The sequence below is a fragment of the Pelodiscus sinensis genome, chromosome 5 (assembly GCF_052426305.1).
Source record: "Pelodiscus sinensis isolate ZL-2025 chromosome 5, ASM5242630v1, whole genome shotgun sequence".
Taxonomy (NCBI): Eukaryota; Metazoa; Chordata; order Testudines; family Trionychidae; genus Pelodiscus; species Pelodiscus sinensis.
The window spans coordinates 66,963,704-66,984,263 of NC_143056.1; the positions used below are offsets into that span (position 1 = coordinate 66,963,704).

The window sequence follows — 20,560 nt, forward strand, 5'->3', positions numbered from 1 at the left end:
GGTGTCACAGCAAACTTCCGGCAGAGTTTGTAAGAACCTGTGGTCCTGCTGCCCAGGCTGCTAGGCCTCCCTTGTGAGGGTGCTCACCTTCAGGCGGCCTCTTGATCACTTTCACCTCAGTGCTGGCACTGACGGAGTTGCTCCCCCTGTAGGCACTGCATGTGTAGGATCCCTCATCCTCTGGCCGAGCATTATTTATCATCAGGCTTCCATCCTGTGACAGGTGGATGTGGTGACCATTTGCTCGCATGGGAACCCCATTCCTGTAGTGGAAAGGCCATTCTGCTAGTTACTATAATAAGTGTTTGAGGGTCTAAAGCTTCTGTTGACACTTGAACTAATTCCCTGTAAACTCTTTTAAAAGCCAATGATCACAAGTAGGGTAAACAATTATTCAACCAGGGCCCTAGAATTAAAGATGTGTTAAGCCAGCTGTGTGCTCTGTGTAAAACCTCTGCTTCTGTACAGTATCTCATGGCACAGACTGGAGGAAGCAGGAGCAAATGCACCCTAGATCTACTCTTTAGTCCTAGGCTGGTAGTGAGTAGTTGGCTAGCAGTTATTAGCTGTGCTGCCTGCTGCTTGCTCTTTCTCCAAACCCCACTGATCCTGAGACCAATGCATCTGGCTTTAAAGGTGGGGAGTATATGGAATGGAAGAATGGGGTCTTGACTCTCTTTCTTCCTCTTTCAGGAAGCGCCAACAGGCTGTGCTTGTTTTTTTACAGTAGAAAGTCAGATATTGGCTCATCTGTTTCTCCTGGAATATTTTATCCAGACCTGGAGAACTAACAGACCTGCAAATAAATTACTGAGGAAGTTAAACCCGGGTCACTGAAAAGGGTGAGTTTATTCAGACTTTAAAACATTGGTTCTTGTTTTGTTCATTTTAATACCAAATCCTCAAGTGACAAAATCTCCAGTTAAGGACCAAGACCACTCTCAAGTCTCTTTTCTGGCTCCTCCACAGGGAACTCCAGCACAATTTGTACTGATTTGTAAGTCTCAGAGAAGTAGTAGAGTTAGTCTGTATCCACAACAATGAGTCCTGTGGCACCTTAAAGGCTATCTTGTTTATTTGAGCATAAATTTCCATGAGCAAAATCCTACTTTGTCAGAAGTTGCCACACGACTCCTTAGGTTTTTGTGTGTGTTTGTTTCTTTTGCTTAAAAATAGTTAACCAAGTGTGATGAACTGAATTTTTAAGTAGGAAAAAAGACAGTAATTGACCTTTAATTCTTCCCTTTCCATAGGTTGTGGGGGGTATTTTTTGGGGGAGGGGAAAGGAGCTAGGAAAACTGCTGGCATTAAAGGGTGTGTTTCAGGACACACTGTCCTGTCTAGCCCAGCTTTTGCATGGGTAGAGATGATATTGCAGGAGGCTTGGAGAGCCCAACTAGCTGTCCTATATTAATGTTTAATGTAGGCCGGTGTTCCAGGGAACATGGGTGTGCAGCAGCGAACAACAGAGTTCAAAATGGCCACTTTTTTTTTTTTTGGCGCTCTGAAACAAAAATCCATGGGCTGTGTCTAGACTGGCAAGTTTTTCCGCAAAAGCAGCTGTTTTTGTGGAAAAACTTGCCAGTTGTCTACACTGGCCGCTTGAATTTCCGCAAGAACACTGACTTCCTACTGTCTGAAATCAGTGCTTCTTGTGCAAGAGGGCCAGTGTAGACAACACGGTATTGTTTTGTGCAAAAAAGCCCTGATGGCGAAAATGGCGATCGGGGCTTTCTTGCGCAAAACCGTGTCTAGATTGGGACGGACGCTTTTCCGCAAAAAGCGCTTTTTGAGGTAAAGCGTCCGTGCCAATCTAGATGCTCTTTTCCGCAAATGCTTTTAACAGAAAACTTTTTCGTTAAAAGCATTTGCAGAAAATCATGTCAGTCTAGACGTAGCCTTTTTTGGTGTTCCTCATAAAATAAAAATTAGGTTGGTGTTCCCTGGTCTTAAAGTTTAAGAAACACTGATGTAGGTTCTGTATCTTGCCAGGAGTGGGGAATAAGTGGCACTGTTCAGGAAGGGAAGAGGGACAGGAAATGCTGTTACAAAGGGGTTGTATTGCTCACCTGGACCATCTTACATTCACATTGTTGCCTGTCACCATGCACTGGAGCCGGGCATTCTCTCCCTCAGACACAGTGAGGCTTGGTGGTAGGCCTGTGATCTTCAGCTCACCTGCGCAGTCAGGAGATCATCAATAGCAGGAAGCCCCTTCTAGGCTGCCACTGGTACTTGGAACATCCTTCATGAGAAGTCTTTCCACTGGGCTCTAACTGGTCAAACACCACCTGGGCAGGTTCCTGAGCCCTCCCCCAGCTTTGTTCCTTTTGCTGGGCCCTCACTGCTTGTACATAGGTGGAGAGGGGGAATCCCCTTGATTTCTCTTCTGCACCCCTGCTGAAATCTTGTGAACACTAACACCCTTTCAATGAGTTGCCTACAGTCAGAACTCTGCAGCAGCACAATTACACAGTGTAGCTACAGCTACTCTAGTCACACATGGACTTTTCAGCCATTAGGGAAGCAATCAATATAATGACCTACTCTAGACTTGAATGCCATGGGCGGTAGAGACCATAAAGACCAAATCCATGACTTCAGCTGGGACCATCTACCCACTTTCCCACTCCCTTCTTTTTATAAATAGTCTACAACCCACAATGGGGCCTTTTCCTTTTTTGATACCTAGAGTCCGAAGCTGGACCCATTGTTGGTCCTGGCCATGTCCATTTGAAGCAATGCAGGTGAAGAAGCCAGCGTCTTCAGCGTCAACACGAGTGATCACCAGGGCACCATCCGACTGCTGCCTATGCCTGGGGACCAAAGCCACAAATTCCCCTGAGGTTGGGAAGGGAGAAGGAGTGTACAGTCATGGGGTTAGCAGCAGCTGAGGACTTAAACTTTTTTGCTAACACCCTCTGGGTAAACATTCAGCAGCAACACAGATGTAAGTGGGCTGTGACTCCTATTAGCAATAAGGGGAACTGTGCCACCAAGTAAAAATACATCCTAGTGCTGTGATCTTCAGAGACTCCTCAAACCCATCCTCTGGAGGAGGGGGCAGGAAGCTACCACATGATGACCTAAGTAAAACTTGAAGATCCTGCCTCTCTATGACTTCGCCAGTAATTTGGTTGATCAAAATGACAACACATGGCAATCTTGCATCTGAACAAATCTCAGCCTCTGAATCACTGGTGAGTTATTCACCACAGCTATTCACTTGAGAATGTTGGTCACATTTTCTGAGGGCCAGACCACCTAAAATCACCAGGTGGTGTTTCTACTCCCTGATTGCATTAACTAATTGTTATAAATCAGATCCCTGATTCCATCATTAGGGCCTTGACTCTCTGGAAAAGCGAATGCATTATCTTTAGGGGCCCCAGTCTTGGAATGCCCAAGGGCTGCCTGTGATGACAACTCAGCCATCTGAACTCACCTGGAAGAGGAGACCGGCTGCCCATCTTTCTGCCACTGGATGGTTAAAGCAGGTGAGGCTTCTGCTCCACAGGGCAGTCTGACTCGCTCTCCAATGTTGGCTTCCACCACAGAGGGCTCATTCTGATCCATTCTTAATCTGCAGTAAGGATTGCCACAAGCCCAGAAAGCGCACTTCATATGAAGTACATGCAGCATCTTCCTTGCTCAGCATTTGCAAAACAATTCAGGTCTGCTACATTACACGTCTGCTTTGTCCTGGGGAGGACGGGAGGGAAGACCTCTGCATTCTCCTCAGAATTCTGATGCTCCTAGCTCCTCCCCAGGGGAAACACCACCTCAACCTGCAGCCAGCTGCATATGAGTTGCTAAAATGCATTGTCGCTACATTAATGTTGTGGGGACTGCAGAACTACATACCTATCCTCCAGGCATTCCTTTGGCTGTCAACCTAGAACATGCCAGCTCTCATAAGGCTTTCACTAGCTTAAGAGGTCATTCCATGTGATGTTAGGCACTGCTGATCAGGGAACCAAACGAGCTTCCCCACAAGTGCCTGCCTGCCACACACAACTAAATAAATTCACAAACTGAAAGGCAGGCAGGAATAATTATTATTACACTCTGATCACCAGCTCTGCATAGCCATAGAACCTCACCCCCCCCTAGGACATTTCTGCATCAGGCCTACCTCACTGTACAGTCTGGTGTCCTGTGACATGTTTAGTCTGCATAAAGAGCAGGTGATGCAGCCCAATGTTATTTCAGATGGATATAAATCAGCTCCGTTTTATTTCTGTTTTTTCCATTGGGCTGGGCAATATGCCATGTTGGGATGGACAAACTAGACTAAAGGGAAGCTACCAATCTGCAGCCTTTACTCAAAATTCCAACCAAATCCTTCTTCAGCTGCAGAAAAGTTTAACACTTTCACCTTCTGTCCCCCTGCTTGCAGCTAGAGCTGAGTGGGAACTATGGTGTTTGGCTTTTGTATTCAATGGGTCTGGTTTGTGCTTGTTTAAAATTAGTCCCTTTTGGTTTTCTTCAGCATTGCCCCTGGTGTTCTTTGGTCATTTAAATCCTACTCTATTGCCAGTCAATGTTCTCTCTAATCTTTTCCATTCACATGCAAAAGAAATTTGTATGTGCATCAAGGCACATGCACGTGCACCACCAGTAGAAATAAAAAAAAAAAAAACTAGCTGCTGGTTCTCGGCTAATCAGCTCAGCAGCATCTGACTCTCCAGAGCAGCTGCACAAGTGCATAGCTTTCAGAGAAAAACATGCTGCCAGCCACCATGTACAACCCAGCCAGGAATGCTGTTGTCATGAATGGAACTCTGCAAGGTAAAGATAGTTTCTCGCTCTCATACTAGTGTGACTGGGACCTTGGCTAAATGCCATTTTCATCCATCCAACACTCCCAAGCACCACCCTATAACTCCCCAAAGCAAGAGGGTACTTTGCCCTAATCTTCCCACCAGGGGTACCAGGTGGATGCCACTTGGGCATGTCAAATGCCTGTTGCTGGCCATACCTGTACATGAATGACTGGTGTACAGAGGAACCTGATGACTGTACAGTATTCACTCCTCTGGTGAGATCTCTGTGCGGGTGATTCAGACCAGGAAACAGCTGACCTCTAATACCCTCTGTCAGAGGAGATCCACGGTCTTCTATTCAAAATAGAATGCTGTATGTGAATAAGCCTCTACAGCATTTGTTCTCTGACTGCAATTTCTATTAATGGGAGCTACTGCCATTCAGTAGACACCTTGCTTTCCTTCATCAATGGGAAGGCAGCAGTATCTCTTGGATAAGGACCTCTCTTGCCATTACCCCCCAAAAATGGTGATAGAAATGTAGCCGTGTTAGTCTGGTGTAGCTGAAACAAAATACAGGACTATGTAGCACTTTAAAGACTAACAAGATGGTTTATTAGGTGATGAGCTTTCATGGGCCAGACCCACTTCCTCAGATCAAATAATCATTGGTTTATTTGATCTGAGGAAGTGGGTCTGGCCCACGAAAGCTCATCATCTAATAAACCATCTTGTTAGTCTTTAAAGTGCTACATACCCGCAAAAATGGCACTCTCCTGCAGATGCATGAAGGCACACCTGGGAGAGGTGACTTCTTAGCCTTTTGTTATTCAGTTAGTCATTTATTTACAATGCACCTTTTTAAAAAATAGGTTTGCACATAGTTCACAATCAAGGAGGCTCATTCTGGGCAAAACTCCTGTATCTCCCACAGGCACAGAGAGTCAAAGTGCAATGGTCTGTCCAAGCAGAGCTTTAATATGTGTAGGACAGGAGTCTTGGCAGTGATTTCAGACCATGACTGGCAGGATTCCCCTTCCTTAGAGCCCCCTCTGCACCCAGTAAAGTGTGAGGGGGCATTTGGCACGTCACTGCTCCAGTTATGACTGGCACTGCTGGGGTTAACACTGCATGGAGGGACGTACTGCTGGGATTGTGGCTAGCACTCAGCAGGCTGTGGCCACTGCTGCGGAAGAAGGTACAGCAGGAAGAGCCTGCAGGAGAGGCAAAAACGTACCTATCTGTAACTGTTGTTCTTAGAGACACCTTACAGCCACACCCAGTGCACCGGAGCCAGAGAACTTTGCCTAGTAATACTCATAAGGGTGGGGCCCAGGCCCTGCAGCCATAACCCCTCCCCTGGCTGTATAGAGGCAGCATCATCCCAACCCCCTCCATTCCTTTGCAACCAACATCAGACATACAGACTCCAATGCAGAGGGAACAAAGGGTGGGGCAGGCAATCTGCATCACATCTCAACAAACAACAGTTACAGGCAGGTAACTAATGCAGCTGCACTTTCTACTTAGGTGACTTGCAAGCAGTACTCCTAGGCCATGGGGCGTGGAGTCTGTTTACACAAAGATTGCAGAATTGCCTTCCCAATGGCTGTTCTGATCTGGGCAGCAGATTGTAACAGTATGCACAGAGGCTCAAATAGCAGCCTGCAACTGTCCAATACTGGAATGGCACTAAGGAGGCCTGTCTGTGTTGCCTGAGCTTTCGTGGTGGTGTAGCTTGGCTACATCACACGTCATCATACTGGAAGTTCTACACCTGGAGACTGTGACAACCACTTGACCCTTCATGCAATCTGCTTGTGAAACAAACCAGATGAGGAACAGAAAGCTTTGATTCTAGCCAGATAAAAAGCTAACCATCACCTGACAGCCAGTATGGGAAGATTGGGGGTGAAAGTAAAATTATTTTCCCCCAGTACCTGGTGGGCACACCAGCTAAGGGAGGACGTGACCTCCCCACGTTACTCACCCTGCTTCCCTTCTCTTGTCCCCACCCCATGTTACCTGGGGGGAGAGGGAGCTGGGAGTGGTACAGCATCTGGAGGAGCTGCCAGCAGTTCCGCTGCTTCCTCACCCTGCCCCTGTAGCAGGAAAAGGAGCAGAAGCTCCAGCCCCCAACCCTCCACAGACCTGCTTCTCCTCCAGCTCCATACAGTGGCGGGAAATACCCACAGAGGCAGCAGCACAGGTGGTGACAGGCAGCTCCACGAGTGCTGGCTTTCTGCATGTACGAGCTCCTTCTGCCTTCCTCTGCGCTGCTGCCTCTAATACAGAGGCAGCAGCACAGGAGGGGAGAGCTGTGTGTAACCATGTACACAGGTATACAATCACATCCCTATGGGCGAGTTCACAGCCATTATATAGCCAGAGAAGGAACTAAGACAGCAGGGTGTAAGTGCCACTCCTATGGGTATTTGGAGGCAAAGATCTCCACCATCAGTGCACTGAGCCGGCACATACCTAAGCAGAATCCACAGCTCAAAGAAGGTCCATCAAAAGTCTGCCCCTGCAACTGACTTTAATTGTTCCTGTTACCCATGCCTTAATAAGGGACAAAGAAGAAATAATGTTCTGGTTTTAAATGGTCAATAATAAGTCACCTTTGATCCGGAGCTGAATCTGTCTGCTCTCCATCTTCCCATTGGAAGTTACGCATGTGTACATCCCTGCATCTTCAGCCATGAAACGGCTGATCACCAAAGAACTATCCGACTGGTAGGTATGCCTGTAGATGGAACACATGCAGTTACTTATGGGGCTCTGGCAGTGGCTCCTGATTATCCAAAGCCACATTCTGATTGGGCAGTTGGGCCTTTTTGTTTATGTCACAGCTGCAACGACCATCCTGTGATAAATGGCTGGGTCCTCATCACTGGAATAAAGCTCCCCAAACTATTGAATGGGTGAGAGGAAGAGAAACTGAACTGGGGAAACAAAGGGTAAAGAGGAGACAACATGACCATTTTAAATTGTCCTCTCACTTAAGTGCTTGGCTGCCCTTCCAGCAACAGTGTGTGGCCATCCAGTGGAAAAACAAGGGTAGGAACTGTTCAATATTTCCACCTTAGTTTTTACCTCAGAAAGTGCTGGGCCATAGACTGCTGCAGGAGACTCCATCCCCATCCCGATCCCCACACCCAAAAAGCTGAGATTCAAGAGGGATTTCTCTAAAAGGTTAATTTTTAAATCGGATGAGCTGCAATTGGATAGCATTAAGCCACTCCAGAGTATACATGGGTAGGTATTAATGTGCTTCCTGGGCAACTCAACCTGCTTCCAATAACACTGAAAAGGACTTTGCACTCAGAACTCATTTGTGAATTGAGTGTTGTTTCTGAAAGTTGGCAATATGATAATCCTTTTCTACCTGATAATCCGTAAGCATTCAGCTGCACCACAATTAACAGCCAATGTATTAGCACTGTGCCTAGGCCTTTCTGTAATCACTTAGTTATGATGGGGCTTTTTTAGTTGACCAAGTTATTTTGTTTGTATTTTGCTTTTTGAGAATGTCTTAGAAGATTCAGCAAGCTGTATGGGGGAGGAGGAGGAGAAACGGTGATGTAGAAACAGAAATAGCAACATGGGACCAGACTTGCCTGTCAGATGATAGTGGTTTCCCATCTTTCTGCCACTCAGTTCTATGGAAGGAAGAACCACCAGCCTTGCAGAGAAGATGAATGGTTTGTCCCAAGGCTGCCTCCACTACGGAGGACTCAGCTCCTTCCAGGATGACTCTGACAGAGATAGAAATGATTTTACTCCCTTTGTCCATCTCTCACCCTCCCACCCTGTCTCTGGTTTTGCTAGGGTGTATGATAATCTCCAGCTTCAGTAGATATACCCATGTTAGCTCTGATTGCTTGCATGCTAAACATAGAATTGTAGATACAGTGGAGGAGGGACTCTCTGTCCATAGATGATCGTGTCTGAAACCCTAGGTGTGTCCTCAGGCAGCTGTGCCCTCTCAGTGATATGGTTACTCTTGTATTTTTAGCACACTGGCTCAACCAGAGCTAGTGCAGGTACATCTACCCATGCTGGAAATCGTGCCTCTAGATTCCATGCAGACCAGGGGTGGGCAAAGGGCTCTCTGCAGGCTGGACCCAGCCCACGACTGCCCTGCCACTCCCCCACCCCCAGGTCAATCAGAGCCTGGTGGCGGGGGAGCGCGCAAAGTCTCCTTGCTTCAGAAAGAGTGTGCAGCAGCTGGAGACACACACTAGCTGTTTTAAAACAGCCAGCGTTTATCTCTAGCTGCTGCGCACCTTTGGCGGCCGACGGACAAGAAGAGCGCGTGAGGTCCCTAACCCTAACCCCGCCCCTTCCAAGATGACCCTAGGGCCACTTCAGAAATTTCTGAAGTGGCCCCCTTTTAAAAATTATTGCCCATCCCTGATGTAGACAATAGGCTTTAAAGACAGGATGAGAGTTACATAGTAGTGAGCTAAGGCATAACCTCGAGTTCCATACAGATCTATTACAGCGCTACAGCCATGAAAGCCTGCACTTGGCAAGCCAGGACTAGACTTCTCTGTGGGAGAGAAAGAATTTTGACTCATTGATTGACTGTTCATGGCAAAGGCTGAGACCACTAAAACTGCTTAGTCTGAGAGAACTAAATAAAATATGAATCCAGGTGCCCAGAGACAGCAAGCTTGTGTTTTCCCTCTAGACTTACAATTGAACAAAATCCCGAAAACCAAATACCTTTGATCTTTGGGGTGTTCATCAGCTGACCTGGATCCATCTCTTGTATCAACCCACTGTTCTTCCCTTACCATGCCAAAATAAAGTTTTGAAATCACAACACAGGGAGAAATGTGCCCCTGATGTAAGCAAGCATAACTCCTGTTGACTTAAATGGGAGCCAGAGCTGGCCCACAGGATCCCTGTAAAGAGTCCACTGGATATAAAGGATGGCGATGAGGGGCCAAACCCTGCATTCCTTAGACACCCACTACTTCCACTCAAGTCAATGGCTGTATGAGGTGTGCAGGAGTGGACACTACCTCAGAAGAGGGGGTACTGGACATCCCGCTGGCATGGATCACTGGCTTTACTCAGGGACACTATTATAAGTTATCTGTAGTGGGACATTTCAGGAGAGTGAGTTGTTTCTAGCCTGGAAAACGTTCTCCCCTGGAGGAGATGGTGCTTGGTGCTTCAGTATCATGGTTGAGTAGTATAAAAGTATCACCTGTATAAGTTTCGCTGCAAGGTGGAACCAGGGGAGGTTTGATGCCCAAGTCCATCCGCCCCAGGAAAGGCTGCCCCAGAGGAACTCCGCCATTGCTCATGTCCATGCTGCACCACCTGCCCATTAACAGTGAGCTGCCTCTCCGAGTGCCCAGACACTAGTGTTTCCCCCCTCCCATGCAGCTGGCTTGACTGGTCCATCCTCCTTTCCCCAGGAGTGGCAGAGTGATGAGAGCCCCAGTTCTGGCCAGTCCTCTGTGAAGATTCTGGCACTATATCCACATTCAGGGTCCTTCTCCAGCCATCCTTCCTGGCGTGCAGTCCTGTGCCCTGCCATGGTGTATGGCTATCAGGCCCAGGCTGGGAAAAGTGGAAGGACTCTCTTGTTCCTCCTCCTTGGCTATGGCTCGCAGACCCGCCTACAGATGACTGCAGCTGCCCTTGGGCTTCTCCCTCTTGTGGGTGGGAGCCAGAGTGGAAGTTCAAAGTCCCCCTGTGGTACTGGTGCACCACACTGTCTGTTTCCATGGAGCCTCGGCAGGCCCTCATGCACTCCTCTTCTGAGGCAAAGTTGTTTGTGTTGCCATGGCAACTACCGTACCAAAACCGGTTGCACTTGCCGACGGCAGTTACAAAGTACCAGCGAGTGGTCCAGTCTGAGCAGGGGCCCTGGGCACTGGGCAGCAGACACTTGACAGGATAAGCTACCAACAGACCGTAGAAAAGAGAGAGACATGATTGTGAGGATTCACTCCTGGAGTCTCCTTTCTACTGAGCAGCTAGCCCTGACAGCTTCATCACCATGCCAGCCAGGCTGCTGTCCATGCTGTCGTGGGTAGCACACCCAACTAGGAGTTAGGGGTTCTGTTCCTAACACTCACCTTGACTCCCTGGCTCGGATGACCTTGAGCAAGACACGCTCACCTCTCTGTCTCTCAGTTCCTTATGTGTAAAATGATTCATTTAGGTTTTATAACCTAGCACAGAGTGTTATGCAATTGTTATTCTTGTGCTGTGAGGCTCTAGGGAGGGAGGGTGTCATTCCCAGGTCATCTAGCCCAAGGCCTTGAACCAGAACTGGTCCCAAAACCTAAGTTAATACAAGGTACTCTGGCCCCCACATGCTAGGACAGAGGAATAAATGTAACCTCATGGCCTTATGAACCTTAGGCTATCTGCTGGCTCACAGACACCACTTTGACTCCCTAGAGCCAGGATGCATTGGAAAAGCAGCTTCAGATGCTACAGCCCAGATTACAAGTGTCCCCTATAGGGGTGTGGAGAAATGAGTGAGAAGTTGTCCATTCCTATGGGTGGCTGGACAGAAATGCTCCCAGGGCTGTCCCTCTGCTCTGAGAAGGAACAAAACCAAATGTCACTGGAGCTCCTCAGGGGGCACTATTGCTCTGCAGTCCTCAGTGACATGTTTGTCTCCTGCTTACAGCCCTGAAACCATACTGTGGTCAACAGGATTGTTTGGGGGCAGGATATAGCCCACTGATGATAGGAGGATTCCTAGCTTGTCATGGATCACCGCAGCCAACAGGGATGAATGCAAGCAGGGGTGCATGAGTGAGTTCTGCCCCGCAGAATGGCTCTTAGGAAGAAGTCCTACAGACTCTGAGATGAACTCAGTAGGGTTCTATTGAAAGTTAACAGGGATTGGTGGGAATTTATCTAATATCTTCCCAGCCATCACACAGAATCCCACTGCGGGAGATGGTTTTGTATTGCATTTTACAGGATAGGTGAAAAACCCTAGAGAAAGCTTCACATTTCCAATTAAATTCTGTAGGCTGTTCTCTTCAGGGGACACATCTCTAAAACACAAAGCCAAAATGTCACTTACGCTGGCTGGGTCTGTTGAGGCATCCTTCCCCTTGAGGTCCTGAAGCTGAAGCAATGTTGTCATAGCAGCAGCCATACATAGAACCCCGGCACTCATCAGACGGGTTCTGCAGGGTCAAAGCTTGACTTGCCTGAGTGAAAAAAATTCAAAGCCAAAAGCTACCATGCAGCTACTGATCACAGCTGCAGCACAGATCACAGAATTTGCCCACTGGGTTGGTCTAGCCGCTCAAGATCCATTATCAACACTGATTTTCTGCAAGTGGCATGCCAGTAAAGAGAGCTAGACTGACAGCCTCAGCGGCTAGAGATTTTCTGCTTATCCCCAGAACAGATACAGCGTGCTCAGTGGCAGCACAAGCCTCCTTATGCTGCCCACCAATGTGCCTGAAGGAATCACTTCTAGGGGTAAGAAAGTAGTTCTTTCTCTATGGCCACTTCTCCCTTTGGCTTACTCTGTTGAGACTGCTAAGAGGAGAATCTGCCAGGGGTAATAGAGATGTTTTTCTGTCACTGAAAGGAATGAGATGGAGATCAGTGTCTCATGTCACATAGGCCACTGGATAATGCATGGTATGGAATTTCAGCCATTATTCATGTAGGCTAGAATAAAATGGACAACTTTGAAGTGAAACCTGCTATATCTCTTGAATCATCATCCTGCCCCTTGTTATTTGCATTTTGGCGTGGCCCGCTAACCTGTTCTGGATCCTGAATCACCTTGTTAATTCACCTGATGCAACACAGTTCCAGAACCTAGCATCTCTCACTGCAAATGTTCCGCCATCAGGCAGAACCAAATGCTTAGTGCATGAGCCTCTACCATTTGAACTAACAGCTGGCTCTCAGATAAAGCTGTAGAGCAAATTCATTCTTCCTCCCTGTAAGTGGTCAGACTGCCACTACATGAGACAGTGCACCACACCCAGTAGGTGTGTGGGTTACACAAAGACTTACTTTCTCAGAAAAAAAAAATCACATCCAATGTAGCCTCATAGAATGGTAGGAACCACACATCAAATGCAGGCACAAAAATCAAAATACTTCCCCCTCTGCATGTAATGCTGCTCATTTCTGGTTGCCTTGAAAGAGGGAACGTGTTTCAGTGTCCTACAATAAGAACTAGTGAGGCTCCTTCCCAAACAAGGTTCATCCACTCTTCAACCTGGTAGCACAGACTGCAGCTGCCACATTACCACCTGGACCCATGTCACAAAGGAATTCCCAGTGGGAATGCTGGCTTAGTGGGTATCTAGCATCCTCCCACCATCACTTCCCCAGAATTATTGTCAGGAGACCCTGAAAACAATGGACTCTGTCAACCACATCTTAATACCACTAGCAAAAGGTTCTAGAGAGTTCTGGCACATACTGTTGGGGAGGCCGCGGCAGGCCTGTTTCTGCTCACATGCCCATCACTGTAAGATTGTGGGCAACCCCTGTTGTTGGGGCCCTGGGCAGCTGATATTCCATCAGGGCAGCATCCATACCTGCAGGGAAACAACAAAGGGCTTTAGTAAAAAAATCAATCTTTCGTGGAACTCTGACCCAACAAAGGCAGTCTGTAAACATCAGCTCTGTCGGACAGGGTAGTTCCACCCGCCCAAACTCCACTGTTTCATCTGACCTGCTCTGATGGCAAGTGCTGAAAGGGCAGCCTTGCCCAAAGGGGCCAGAAGCTGGAGTGTGACCATCTGAGCAGCAGCCATGCGGGCTCTGGCTGCAGTCCCGAAGGCCAGTGCGTGTGGTGATATCTTGATGGGAGTTGAACTGCTGGGATCCTGAAGAGCTTGAGTGGGATTCCATGCGAAGAGGCAAGAAGTTGGAACTATGGTCTTCACGGGAATGGAGCTGGCGGTGTCTGGAGCTACCTTGGATTGTTCTTTCATCATTATATACTGAAAAAAAAAAATCCTTAATGCATGCAGCCCATTTCAAAATCCTGTCCTGGTTTCTTCTGCCTCTGTTCGAAGCACACTGCTAGATGAAATCAGTCTTCTACCAGTCTGACTCAGAGGCCAGACTTGTTAACATACATTTGTCACTTGGGAGAAAGCCACAGGGAACTTTCTGATTGAACCTTCGGGTCCCATTCACAATTAATTCTGGGTCCTTAGGATTGCTGTGTTATCAGATGATCTATTACCCTTAAGAAACACTCTCTCACAATATTCTTCCTGCCCTTCCAGTAGTCCAGAAGATGCTGTTAGCTATGTCACATGGGGCATTTTCCCCCTCAGATATTCCTATTATAAGATGACTATGGGCAAGTGTTTAGCGCAGGGTGTTCAAACTTTTGGCCTGAGGGTCACATCTGGGTATGGAAATTGTATGGCAGGCCTTAAATGTTCACAGAATTAACCATTTATGTTCAAATACAGACAACACAAGCTTGTTTCAAAATCAACACTTAAAATAATTCTGTTGAACAAATAGCTGTTAAAAAATTACATTACTGAGCTGTTTGTTAATTTTACCACACAATTTTACTCCTGTCTGAACACAAATTGTATGTTAGCTAAAACTTTTCCGTGTACTGCACTATGTAAAAGTTTGGTAGTTACCATGTTTATTGCTGACTTTTTTTACGATCTGTAATTAGCTTTGCTGAATCATCAGTGTTTTTCCATTTGACTGTGGCAATATATTCAATCTATTTTGGCTTCCAAGTAAACCCTCGTTAGGCAATATTGTTAATTATTTTAACGCAGAAGAAGAAATATTATAAAACTTTATTTAATAAAAGTTACATTTTAGTGGAAAGAAAAACAGAAAATCTTACTTACAATTATACACACACTGGCACAACAACGTGTTACAATAATTAAACCCAACTTTCCCTACTTTGCCTGCTGGTCTCTCTTGCCAGCGAGTGAGATCATGGCCTGGAGGCTTGCAAGCCCCTGATTCTGTTCCCTCACAGGAGTCCTGGACAGACAAAACAGGACAAATCCTGGTCCCACTTCCAGGCTGGAGCACCGACAAGAGCAATGGAGCTTGATGGAGCCTGAGGACTGGATTAAAAGCTCTGGCAGGCAGAGGCAGCCTGCAGGCTGTAATTTGCCCCCACATCCCCGGTGTAGCAGGTTCCTTAATATACAAACTGTGAAGGCTGAACATGGCTGAAGTGACTGAATATGGCATCAGTCACCTATTACTTGCTGGCTACTCCCTTCCCATCTGCCAACCTACCCAGCTCAGTAACACACCTAACACTTCCCCATCTGTTTCACGTCCTTCTCCGAATGGGAGTTTCCTGATCTCTCAATTCCCTGCGAGTCTTTAGTTCCCAAAATTCTTCTTTAGCAGCAGCAGCAGTGGTTCAAAAAAGGCACTGGCGCTGCCGATGCAAAATTCCAAGTCAAACTTGAAACCTAAAGATGCCTGCAGCACACAACTGACTAGAAACAGGGGATCTCTTCCAGGGATGAGATGGGGAGAACATCTGCTGGTGGCAAAGAAAGATTTGGGACTGGAGTGCTGGCAAGGGACCAAAGTAAACATCCTCCTGGTGACCTCTTAGACATGACTAAGGCCCCTGGGCAGGGTGGGACTGCAGGCTCAGCTCTGCACTCCTGGAAAGGGTGGCGCCTCAGACGGAAGGGGTGGGGTTGGGGCAGCCCACCCGCAGCTCTCCCTGGAGTATGTCACCACATCCCCCACTCCCAGCCAGCCCTCAGAGCCACTGGGAGTGCACCACACAGGCCTCTGGCAGCGATTTAAAGGGCCTGCAGCTTCAGCTGCTGCTGCTGCCGCAGTAAAAGTGTCTGGGAGGCTCCAGATTCTTTTGAATCACCAGGCCCTGGCATAGTTTCTCCCTTTTCCCCTCCCATGCCCTGTCAGCAGGCCTGGATGTGACTGCCAAGGTGGCACTCCACTTACCCTATGCCTAATGCTGCCTGTATCAAAGCCTAGGACTCATGCATATGTATATACATTTCTTTGTGAACAGGCATCTAGATACAACTCAATATAGATGTAAAAGAATCCAGAAATTGTTCCTCTGCCTAGGATTCTGCCTACAAGTCACATAAAAAAAAGAAAATAAAGAAAACAACAAAGAGGACATAGTAACAAAAGAAAACATAAGATCCTCCGTACCTGTAGTAGCATTGTCCGGGTAGTAGCGGGTCAGTGAGGACCATCGGCTGATGTCATAGCCTGTGGTGTCCTGCATACTGGGGTCCTCTGAAAGGAGATGGACAGTTGACAGAATACAGGCAGTGGGTTGGACTAGTAAATGCAAGTGTCTATATTCACCTGTGCCATGAGATTGGACAGGAGAACAAATATTCAGATTGGGATACAGTGTCCCCAATATTATTCCAACTCATGTGGATTGGCATGGTTCTCTGTCAACCTGCCACGTTCCCATAAGGCCAGAGGAGGAAGCAGGAGACCCTACCCAGAAAACATGTTGAAACATGTCAAATCATATGCAAATATCAAATAAGGAAATCATATGCAAACACTTGGAAGGTAATAAAGTGATAGGGAATAGCCAGCATGGGTTTGTGAAGAACAAGTCATGCCAAACTAATCTGATAGCTTTCTTTGATAAGATAACGAGCCTTGTGGATAAGGGAGAAGCGGTGGATGTCATATACCTAGACTTTAGTAAGGCATTTGATACGGTCTCGCATGATATTCTTATTGATAAACTAGGCAAATATAACTTAGATAGGGCCACGATAAGGTGGGTGCATAATTGGCTGGATAACCGTAGTCAGAGAGTTGTTGTTAACGGTTCTAAATCCTGCTGGAAAGGGATAACAAGTGGAGTTCCTCAAGGGTCTGTTTTGGGACCCGTACTGTTCAATATCTTCATCAATGATGTAGATATTGGGATAGAGAGTACGCTTATTAAGTTTGCAGATGATACCAAACTGGGTGGGGTTGCAACTTCTTTGGAGGATATGGACATAATTCAAAATGACCTTAGCAAGTTAGAGAAATGGTCAGAGGTAAACAGGATGAGGTTTAATAAAGAGAAATGCAAAGTGCTCCACTTAGGAAGGAACAATCAGTTCCATACATACAAGATGGGAAGCGACTGTCTAGGAAGGAGCATGGCAGAAAGGGATCTAGGGGTCATAGTGGACCACAAGTTGAATATGAGTCAACAGTGTGACGCTGTTGCAAAAAAAGCAAATATGATTTTAGGTTGTATCAACAGGTGTGTTGTAAGCAAAACTTGTGAAGTCATTCTGCCGCTCTACTCTGCACTAGTTAGGCCTCAGCTGGAGTACTGTGTCCAGTTCTGGGCGCCACATTTCAAGAAAGATGTGGAGAAATTGGAAAGGGTACAGAGAAGAGCGACAAGAATGATTAAAGGTTTAGAGAACATGACCTATGAAGCCAGGCTTCATGAACTGGGCTTGTTTAGTTTGGAAAAAAGAAGATTAAGGGGGGACATGATAGCGGTTTTCAAATATCTAAAAGGGTGTCACAAGGAGGAAGGAGAAAATTTGTTCCTCTTGGTTTCTGAGGACAGGACAAGGAGTAAATGGGCTTAAAGTGCAGCAGGGGAGGTTTAGATTGGACATTAGGAAAAAATTCCTAACTGTCAGGGTGGTCAAATATTGGAATAACTTGCCAAGGGAGGTGGTGGAATCTCCCTCTCTGGAGATATTTAAGAACAGGTTAGATAGACATCTGTCAGGGATGGTCTAGACAGAGCTTGGTCCTGCCTTGAGGGCGGGGGGCTGGACTCGATGACCTCTCGAGGTCCCTTCCAGTCCTATGATTCTATGATTCTATGAAATCATGAATCTCAGGACACAACTTTGGACAGCTGTATCTCTGCAGCCTATTACTTTCAGTACAGGAAGGGCAATGTATTAAGTCTGGACAACAGAACCCATCTCTCAGCATGGCAAAAATAGACAGAGACAGTAACAAAGATGCCTATAGGTAGCACTGCTTAACAATGGTGAAATGCTGTTTGCTCTGTGTGACTTCAGGTAACTAATTCAAGGCCCCATTTTTAGGCTGCTGTTGCTTTAAGCTACAGAGCTTTGATACATGAATAATCATGAGGGGGGTCTTATAGCTTTGGTTGGGGAGGTCATAGCATTAATATAACCAATAGGAGATCTCAAAGCTTCTGAAGCCAATGAGGATTTTTGTTTGCTTGGAGCATCCTCACTGCTGGACTGGATGGACCGTTCAAGCATTACCCCATTACCCCTGGTTCTGTGGTGATAGACCCGATAGGATGGGCTTTGGTATGTTTGGTTTGATTCACCTTCAGAGAGCAACATTTGTAAACACACTAATCAGTGTGTTGCATGCCCCTTTATATACCTGATCCACAGAGGATGAATCTGTTACAGCCCCCAGCTACAGAGGCTTACATTTTTAGCTCAGGTGGTCCCTGATGCAATCCTCAGCAGCAGCCAAGATAAAGGTCAGGGGGGATACCGGAATTAAAAGCATCGGTCTCAAAAGGGGCAGACACTGGTGTTGCTCACAACCCTGATTGATGAGCACGTTTCACACAACACAACTAGCAGCAAACCCATTCCAGACACTGCAGGAAGATGGAGCAATTCTGTTGCTCTATGAAAACTGCACGAATGGGCAGGCAAGGGGCAGAGGTCTTGAAACAATCAACCCCAATGGCACGGATACTGAGAATTTTTTATGCAAAAGCAGAAACATCCCAGGAAAATCCAGATGTCTAGATAGGTCACTTACGCTGCGGCAGGAAGCAGGGCTGAGTGTTGCAGCTTCCCAGCGTGGCAGGGGCTTGCAGCTGGCTGCTCTCACATGTTTCACGGGGGTAGAATTTGGAATCGCCATCAGCACAGATGACCTGGCGCATTCGGACACCCGAGTCGCAGCTCTTTGAACACTTGGGCAGAAAGATGAGATGAGAGCAAGGAGACAGAACACAGTAACCCTGCAAGCCTGGCATTGGCATCTGACCAGGACCACAGTTGGCTACCGGCAAAACATGTCAGAGCATAGCCCATGGCAGCCGGCTGAGTGATGGTGTGACCAAAACTGGAGTGTTGAACACAGCAAGGAGCAGTTTGACGGTCACTGCGGTCCACCAGCTCTGCTGGCCATAGTCCTCAAATCCCCCCTTCCCTGGGGCCAAGTACCAAATTACAAGGGGGATGACAATGTAGCAACCAAGCCTGGTGGTTCTGGTGAGCATGGTTGACTGGCATTGTTGCCACTCTTGCTGGGAATTAAAGTGGGGGTGGCAGGGAGGGTTCAGCAACAGCCAGGAAGGAAGGCAAGGAAGCCAGGGAATGGGGAGTAAGTATCTGCATAACACACCTGCCCCAGCAAGGCACTTTTCATCTTTAATCAGATACAGGACATCATTTTCAAAACTAGGCACCCAAACCAAGCACTCATCCCCTCATTTGTTGGAATCCTATGCACCAGAGAGAATCAGATCAAGGTGTAAAGAGTCACCTGACCTTGTTAAGACCCCAAAGTGCCAAGAACTATGCTGGCATCTTTTAAGCCAATTCAGGCTAAACTCACCTGGCACAGACGGGGAAAAACTGAATTTGGGAAATTGCCTAATAGCTTTGGTGCGGATCTGACCAAAAGTCAGGCTAAGCATAGTTTGGCCCTTTCCCAAAAGGAAGGCAACCCGCTGTTTAAACTGGGTTACCCTGAACCCTTTCAGAAACATACTTCAATTCCCCAAACATGGTGTCCAGCCCACTAGCGACAGAGCCTACCTCATAATGTGTCACATTTAGACAGGTAGTTGTGATGCTGATAGTGGTGTCACAGGAATGGGAATAAAAGCAACAGGAGTGGATTATTTCAGTGTATCAGCTGCATGCTGCCACAGTCACTGACACTTTAATCCCCCCTCCTCCCCGAGGGCTTGTTTCTGGAGCAGACACAAGCTGTGACAGTGAGCCGTGGAGTATGCGCTTCCAGCCCCAGCAACCAACATGTGGGCTGATTCAATCGCAGCACAATATGTCAGAAACACTGCATGAGTACAAGCTAATCAATGAAGTGAGCACTGTGAGGGTACAACACTCACCAGGCCCCACCCTCCAATGTGCCAGCCAATCTTCTGGATGCAATTCTCCTTGAGACAAGGCTGGCTGAGGGGTGGTTTAGGTTCTGTCAGGCAGGCAAAGTCTTGAGTCTGAGAGCCCAACTCGGTTCTGCAGGTGACAGTCCGGGTCTGAACACCCTCTCCACAGCTAGCCGAGCACTGCAAGAAGGGCCTTGATTGTTATAGAGAAGGCAGGTAGGTACCTCCGTGTTTCCTGGCTCTGCTCCCCAATTGCAAAATAGACTTCAGCTCTGAAGTGTTGCAGGATGAACAGCCATCAGAGAAGCAGCCTAACAAGCATGTCACTGGGATGCCCTCACTCTTGGGCTGTGTAGCAGCAGAGTAGCCTGATTGGCAGGGCACTAGGGGATCTATTCCTGACACTGCAACCAGCTTGTAGTTGACTTGGGCAAGTCAGTTCCCCTATCAATTTGCCCAGTGATGATAATACTGACCTCCTTTGTAAAGTGCTTTGAGATCTACTGATGCAAAGTGACAGACAAGAGTTACAGGTTTTTATGGTGTTAGCATCTCCTGCCAGAAATCAACATAAGGCCAGGATTTTAGGGCAGGGAAGATGACATAAGCTCTTGCATTGTCCAGATCCCCCAAAGACTTTGTCCCACTCAAGTGATCCACAGTCTGGCCCCTACTCTGCTTATCCTGATGACAGAGGGAGAAGAGT

The 20,560-nt window shown here is 47.2% G+C and overlaps 1 protein-coding gene across 3 annotated transcripts in view; it reads right to left on the reverse strand.

Moving 5' to 3' along the window:
• The window catches only part of PAPLN (papilin, proteoglycan like sulfated glycoprotein), a 72,978-nt gene that overhangs the window by 6,630 nt on the left and 45,788 nt on the right, over positions 1-20,560 (reverse strand). Inside the window, exons 14-27 of one of the 3 annotated variants that reach the window (XM_075927266.2) lie at positions 19,858-20,034; positions 18,534-18,690; positions 15,936-16,022; positions 13,462-13,732; positions 13,207-13,324; positions 11,836-11,965; positions 9,988-10,690; positions 8,387-8,524; positions 7,388-7,512; positions 4,982-5,117; positions 3,446-3,583; positions 2,689-2,816; positions 2,070-2,178; positions 88-263 (exon numbers count right to left, since the gene is read on the reverse strand). In XM_075927266.2, the coding sequence (XP_075783381.2) occupies positions 88-263; positions 2,070-2,178; positions 2,689-2,816; positions 3,446-3,583; positions 4,982-5,117; positions 7,388-7,512; positions 8,387-8,524; positions 9,988-10,690; positions 11,836-11,965; positions 13,207-13,324; positions 13,462-13,732; positions 15,936-16,022; positions 18,534-18,690; positions 19,858-20,034 (2,593 nt within the window). Of the gene's footprint in view, positions 1-87; positions 264-2,069; positions 2,179-2,688; positions 2,842-3,445; positions 3,584-4,981; positions 5,121-7,387; positions 7,513-8,386; positions 8,525-9,987; positions 10,691-11,835; positions 11,966-13,206; positions 13,325-13,461; positions 13,733-15,935; positions 16,023-18,533; positions 18,691-19,857; positions 20,035-20,560 lie in introns of those variants that run through there. The other 2 variants (XM_075927265.2, XR_012903459.2) reach the window with 2 other exon arrangements.